The sequence below is a fragment of the Fonticula alba genome, assembly GCF_000388065.1.
Source record: "Fonticula alba strain ATCC 38817 unplaced genomic scaffold supercont2.2, whole genome shotgun sequence".
In the NCBI taxonomy this organism is placed as follows: domain Eukaryota; order Rotosphaerida; family Fonticulaceae; genus Fonticula; species Fonticula alba.
The window spans coordinates 2,394,168-2,400,708 of NW_009242972.1; the positions used below are offsets into that span (position 1 = coordinate 2,394,168).

At 69.8% G+C, this 6,541-nt stretch overlaps 3 protein-coding genes across 3 annotated transcripts; 2 read left to right on the forward strand and 1 right to left on the reverse strand.

Moving 5' to 3' along the window:
* Window positions 1–775: 775 nt before the first annotated feature.
* H696_01510 (hypothetical protein) lies at window positions 776–3,796 on the forward strand (the record flags this gene model as incomplete). Its single annotated transcript, XM_009495407.1, has 1 exon — window positions 776–3,796. One exon carries the CDS (start codon window positions 776–778, stop codon window positions 3,794–3,796), a length of 3,021 nt encoding a protein of 1,006 aa, XP_009493682.1.
* A 5-nt stretch (window positions 3,797–3,801) lies between these two features.
* H696_01511 (hypothetical protein) lies at window positions 3,802–5,117 on the forward strand (the record flags this gene model as incomplete). Its single annotated transcript, XM_009495408.1, has 4 exons — window positions 3,802–3,806; window positions 3,959–4,316; window positions 4,544–4,815; window positions 4,955–5,117. The coding sequence occupies 4 exons, from the start codon at window positions 3,802–3,804 to the stop codon at window positions 5,115–5,117; spliced, it is 798 nt and encodes a 265-aa protein (XP_009493683.1).
* Window positions 5,118–5,568: 451 nt separating this feature from the next.
* H696_01512 (CAMK/CAMKL protein kinase) lies at window positions 5,569–6,375 on the reverse strand (the record flags this gene model as incomplete). Its single annotated transcript, XM_009495409.1, has 1 exon — window positions 5,569–6,375. The coding sequence occupies one exon, from the start codon at window positions 6,373–6,375 to the stop codon at window positions 5,569–5,571; it is 807 nt and encodes a 268-aa protein (XP_009493684.1).
* Between the last annotated feature and the right edge of the window lie 166 nt (window positions 6,376–6,541).

Here is a 6,541-nt window from a genome sequence, read left to right on the forward strand (position 1 = left end):
GTGTCGAGTGCGCCCAAGGGCCCGTGTGCCGACGGCGGGCGCCCGGCGAACGAAGCAAGGCGCCGACACCGCGTCGGCAGGCCGCTCGCCCCCACTCGCCCCCCCGCCGGAAGTTGCCACCACGCGCTTTTTCACCCAATTATCAGCCCCCACCGTGCGGCACTCCGGGGCCGCCCCCGGGTGCGGCAGAAGGTCCCCCTCTCTTTCCCTGCTTCCCTTTTCTAGCGCGCGCACGCGCGTGCTGTACCCCGCATCTCTCTCTCCCTCTCCCTCTCCCACCCACCCCCTCCGCTCCCCCCCGCCCCCCCCCCCGCGCCCTCTCCGGCCCTCGCGACAGCCCGCGCCGCAGACCCCACCCACCCGCCCACCTCCCCTCCCTACCACCCTCCAGTCGCCTCGTTCCCGCTGTCCCGCCCCGCCCCTTGACACGGCTTGCGCGCGCGCGCGCGTTGTATCATGCCGGGCGTGCCCCCCGACGACACCGCCGCCGCCGCCGCCGCCGCCGACCCGCCTGCCCGCCCGTCTCGGGAGGCCGCCACCGACGACAGCTCCGACTCCACCGATCTGTCCTCCTCGCCTCCCTCCTCCCTGGCAGCTGGGCCCCCTGTGACCAGTCCCCCCCCGGTGCGCCTTGTCCACCCACCCCACATCCCCAGCCCCCGCTCGCCCGTCCGCCCGCCCGCACGCCCCCTCCGGGCCGCCCCTCGCTGACAAGCGGCCCCTCCCCCCTCCCCTTGGTGTGGGCCTCCTTGCCGGCCCGGTCCAGATTCCGGTGATGTCTTCCGCGTCGGTTGGCCGGCCGGCCCCGGCCCCGGCCCCGGCCCCGGCCCCGGCCCCGGCCCCGGCCCCGGCCCCGGCTCCGGCCACGAATCCAGCCCTGGCTCCCGCCCCGGCAGGGCTCTTCCCCGACGAGTCGGTCGACCTGGCCTCCGAGGAAACGTCCCTCTCGCCGCCACAGTCGTCACTCCCCGCACCGAAGACCCTCAACAGGGGCCTGCACTTTGGCCGGCCCCTGGGCTCCGGAGCCGGTGGCGGCTTCCTGGCCGGTGTCTCCGGCAGCGATCGCACGGCCCCGACCTTCCTCAAAACCAAGGGCTTCAATGCACCGCTGATTAGCGGCATCGGCCGTGCCGGCCGGCACGCCGGCCCGGATGCCACCGCGATCCGAGTCCCGACCGGCACGCCGGTTGCCTCGCCGGTCGTCACGCCGACCGCGGCCCCGGCCACCTCGCCGGCCGGCGCCCCGACCGGCGGCGCCAAGTCCGGCCCCGCCAGTGCTGCCAATGCCTCCGGCGGGGCGTCCCCCATGCTCGCCGGGCCCTGCCCCTCGGGCATGATCGCCGTCACCATGACCAGCTCGGATACCCTGTCCGGCCTGGCCTTGCGGTATGGCATGAGCCGCTCCGAGCTGAAGGAGGTCAACAAGCTCATTTCCAACTTCGACCCCCCGCCCGGGAAGATCCTCTATGTGCGGGACCCCAATTGCCCGGCGGGGTCGGCCGGCGGGGCGTCCCCCTCGCGCTCGCGCTCGGCCTCGGGCTCCGGCTCCGGCGATGCGGCCGCCCCGGCCGCCGGCCGCGAGCGGAGCTCCCTGACGGACCAACTAAAAAAGCACCAGCCCGCCGGCTCGCAGCAGCCCACGGGCCTGGGCATCGGGGGGGGCGCCGACCTGCAGCCCATTCCGGAGGCCGCCGACACGGCCCCCGCGCCCCTGGGCCGCCACCTCCCCCCGGAGGATGATGACCTGGTCATGGTGGATGGGTGTCTGCCGGAGGTCTTTTCCGAGCGCGTGGCCCTGCGCACGAATTCCGGCCCCCTGGCCGGGATCCTGTCGCTGAATGACGATCGCCTGCGCTTCGACGCCTATGTCGGGGCCCTGCCTCCGGCCGACAGCATGGCCGGGCCCGGGTCCCGGCGGTCCTCCTTCGCCGTGTCCATGACGGACTTCATCAGCATCCCCCTGCATGCGGTGACCCACTGCCGCATCATGAACAATGTGTCCGGCGACCGGTTCACGGCCACCTTCCGGGCCACGGCCGATGCCAAGCGCAATGCCGTCCTGGCGCGCACCTTCACCGAGAGCCTGGCCGGGTCGCCGATGGCCTCCCCCCGGCCAAGTGCCCCGGCGGCCATCCCGGCCTCGGCCGCCGCGGATGGCGACCGGTCTGCCGCCAGCCAGGAGGGCAGCCCCGACTCGGCCGGTGCCGAGGCCGGCGGCACCACCGGCGGCGGCCACAGTTTCTCCTCCTCCTCCTCCTCCTCCTCCTCCTCCCCCCCGGCCACCCCGTCGCCTCCCATGCTGACCCCTTCCTCCGGGGTGATTGGCATTGCCCCGGCCGATGGGGGCGCCTCCTCGGTGCCTCCCTCGCGCGATCCCTCGCAATTGGACCTCTCCCTGGCCATCGGCCCCTCCGGGGGGGGCCCCATCTCCCCTGTGGACGATGCCGGCCCCGGGTCGCCCACGGCGGGCACCTCCTCCAATCCCAACATGACGGTGGTCATCCATGTGGAGGCGGTTCTCTCCACCATCGACTTGGCCCTCATGGCTGCCGGCGGCGGGGAGGTGTCTTCGGCCCGGTCGCCTCGCGGGGTGCTCCCTGCGCGGTTTTCCTTCGGCAGCGCCGGGGCCCTCCCCGGGCGTAGTTCCTTCGCCCTGCCGGCGGACGGCGCGGCGGCCGGAGCCTCGGCCGTGGCCTTTTCCCCCCGGACGTCGCTCGGATCGCCCTCCCTGTCGGCCGGCGGCAATGGCGGCGGCGCCGGTGCCGGCAGCGGCAATGGCACCGCGGCTTCCGGGGCCGGCTCCGCCACCGGGGGGGCCATGCTCCCGGACGCCGGTCAGCCCTGGCCCTGGCGTGCGTTCACCTTCGTCGGCAATCACTCCGGCACCTCCGGGTCGTCCGCCTCGCTGGAGGTCCATATGGAGTTCCTCGTGCCCCTCTCCCGGCTTCGGTCCATCTACGACCCGCTGGTGGAGCGCACCATCCTCAGTGACGGCTTTGCCCTGAATGCCCCGATGCCCCCCGGCAGCCCGACCAGCCTGAGCGTCTTCTCCATCCCCGGGGCCGGGCTGGTGGCGGCCGGGGCCGCGGCCAGCGCGGCCGCTGCCCGGTCCGTGGTCGGGTCCCTTGGCGCGGCCATTTCCTCGTCGTTGACCCGGCCCCGGGCCTTTTCCCTGGCTGGCGGTGCCGGGGCCGGTGGCGGTGCCGGCGGCCCGGAGCTCGCCGACCCGGCCGCCGCCGATGCGGCCACCCTCTCGGACCCGGAGCATCACCACCACCCGCGCGGCGGCCACTCCCATGCCAATTGGGATGACCTCAGCGATGTGGGGGACTTGCAGGCGGCCACGGTGGCCGATCAGCAGCCGTCCTCCACGGCCGGCGGCCCGCCGGCATCCCTCCTGGGCGGTGTCATCCGCGGCTTGCGCACCATCTCCTCCGGCAATGGGCTTTTCTTCAATCCCTCCGCCGGTGCTGGCGGCGGCAACGGCAACACCGGCCCCTCCTCGGAGCAGTCCCCCCGGAGCCCGCTCTCGCCGTCGGCGGTCTCCTCCCCGGCTGGCGGCCAGCAGCACGACCCGTCGGTGCTTGGGACCTCTTTCGGGCGCCAGCGCGCGCAAACCCTCGCCGCCTCGACCGGGACCGCCATCCCCATGTCGCCCGGCGCCGCTGGCGGGGCCAATGGCGCCGGCCGCTTCGGCCTCTCCCGGTCACCGCTGCTCGAGTCCTCCGAGCATTCGGTCCTGTCGACCTCGGCCCCCGAGTCCGGTGCCGGCCTCTTCCTGGGCGATGACATCTAGTGCGTATGGGGTGTCTGCTGACATGGATGGTGTTGCGGAGATCCCCTGGGGGATTTGCCCTGCCTCGCCTCGCTCCTCCCGGACGCGCGCCTCCCTGGCTAACCTTCATTCTCTCGCTCGATCCCCCTCTCCCCCCCCCCCCCCACGCGGCCCCTACTCCAGCACTCCCATCCTCCTGCCGCCGACTCCGTACTCGCGTCTCCTGCCAACCGACAGTGTTCGTCGGGCGGTGGCCTCGGCTCTCCCGCCGGCCATTGGTTTGAAGAACTGGCGTCTGGTGTACTCCACCAGTCGTGATGGGACCTCCTACCAGACCCTTCGGTCACGCTGCCAGGAGTACAATGTGGCCCAGGAGCTTGGCGTGTCCTACAAGCCGGAGCTCATCGGCCAGCGTCACTCCATGGCCTCGCTCAATGCCATCGCCCATGTTGGCCTCGGGGGCTTCCAGAGCTCCACCAGCAGCATGCCCACTTCCTCCTCATATCCGGTGCTCTTTGTCGTGCGGGACGACCGTGGAGCGGTACGTGTCATGTGTTGCCCCTTGCTGGGGGGGGGGGGGGGCATCTCCCAGCTATCGCCCACTTGTGCCCCTTCCTCTTTCTTGCTCTCTCTCGTTCTCGCTCTCTCTCTCTCTCTCTCTCTCTCTCGCTCTCCTGCCCTCTCTCGCTCCTGTGTTCTAACTTTCACACGCCCCCCCCCCCCCCCCCCCCCCTCCGCCCCCTCTGTCTGGGCTCCTCCTCGCGCTAGGTTTTCGGCTGCTTTGCCTCTGGCGGTGTGCGCCTCTGTCCCCACTACACCGGCACCGGCGAGTCGTTTGTCTTCAGTGCCGGCACCCTGGCGCCGGCCAACTCCAAGACCACCCTCCATGCGTGCACCTCCACCAACACCTCCCCGGCGTCCATCTACGACAGCAGCTCCCCCAAATGCCCGCAGTCCTCCCAGGTGAAGATCTTCCCGTGGACCCAGGAGAACCACTTCTTTGCCTCGATGAACCTCTCGAGCATTTCCTTCGGCGGCGGGTACGCACACACCCCATGTGCCCTTCTTTGTCAGCTGGTGGCCCGCTGCGCCGCCCTGCATGCATTTTTACTCACCCGGCTCTCCACTCGGCCACCCTCTCTCCTGTCACTTTGCGTGGGGCTGGTGCACGCCCCGCAGCAATAGCTCCGCCTCCGGGGCGGCCATCTGGATTGACGCGTCCCTGTCGCGCGGCTTCTCCGGCCCCTGCGACACCTTCGGCAACCAGGACACCCTGGCCTCGCGAGGGTCTTTCGACATCCTCGACATCGAGATCTGGGGCTTTGACTGCGACTTCCAGTGAACCCATACCTGTGTTCCCCCCCCCCCTCCTTACTATCTTCCTCGCTATTTCCTTCGCTCTCCCCCTCACCGGCACACGAGGCGATGGGGAATTCCCTTTCTTTTGGGCGCCTCGTCATCGTAGCCGAGCGCCGACATACCACATTTCCCTCTCCCCCCCCCCTCTCCCATGGCCCCCAGCATGTCCTTGTCTCTCCTCAGAACCAACCTACATAAACACAACTAAATTGTTGCATTTGCATTTGTCCCCCTCCTCAATGGCGCGAGGCCGGCGGAAAGGGGGGGTGGGGGGCTTTTGCTTCGTGGCTATGCCCCTCAGAGGGGCTATACACACGCACGCACGCACGCACGCACACGGTAGCTTGGGGAGCCGGGCACTGGCACTGGCCGAGGATCCGGCCCGCAGGGGGCCGTGCAGCGATGAGCGCAAGCCAATGCACCATCCTACGCACTTAGATGGACTTCGACCGCGCCTGGGCCTCCTCGTCCTTGAAGTAGTCCATCTCCAGGAGCTGGGCCGCGGTGAAGCGCTTGCGAGGATTGATGTCGAGCGCCGCACGGACCATCTGCGCATCGGGGCCATCCCCCAGCCGGGCCAGCTGCTGCTGGAGGTTCTCATTGACCACATACACGTTGTTGAGCATGGTCAGGATGATGATGCCGATGCTGTAGATGTCCACCTTGGCATCGTAGTTGACGGTGAGCATCTCCGGCGGGCGGAACTGCGCGGTGCCGACGCTCGGCGTGAGCCGGGTGTTGTGCGACAGCAGCGTGCACAGGCCGAAGTCGGCAATGCGCACGGAGGACAGGTCGTCCGGGCGCTCGAGGAGGATGTTTTCCGGCTTGATGTCCCGGTGGATGAGCTGGTAGTCGTGGAAAATCCGGATGGCCGTCAGCATGCGGTGGGCAAAAACCCGGACTTCGCTCGGGGTGAAGGGCGCCCGGCGGCGCTGGCGCTCGCCGATATAGTCAAAGAGGTCCCCGCCGCGCATGTGCTCGAAAACCAGGCTGAGCTGCGATTTGAAGTAGTAAATCCCATGCAGCGGCACGATATACTCGGTGGCGTCTCCCGAGTGCAGGTGGAAGGCCGTAATCTCGCGCAGGATCTTCGGATCGAAGTTGCCCTTGTACTTTTTCAGGATGTACTCCTTGCCCTCGATTTCCACCAGATACACATCGGACTGGCCGCCGGAGATGAGCTTCTCGACGGACTCCAGCTCCGGCATGGCGATGATGCCGTGGAATGCCTTGCGAGTCATGGCTGCTTGGCTTGGGGACGGACGGGCTGGCACTGGAGGGGGAGCAGGGCGGCGGCGACAGGCGGCACCCAATGACGAGGTGAAGAGTGGCGATAGGGCAAAGCGCGGAGGAGACCTCGGATGGATGGCGGTGGAGGTGGCGGATGGGAAGTGAGGCGGGGGGGGG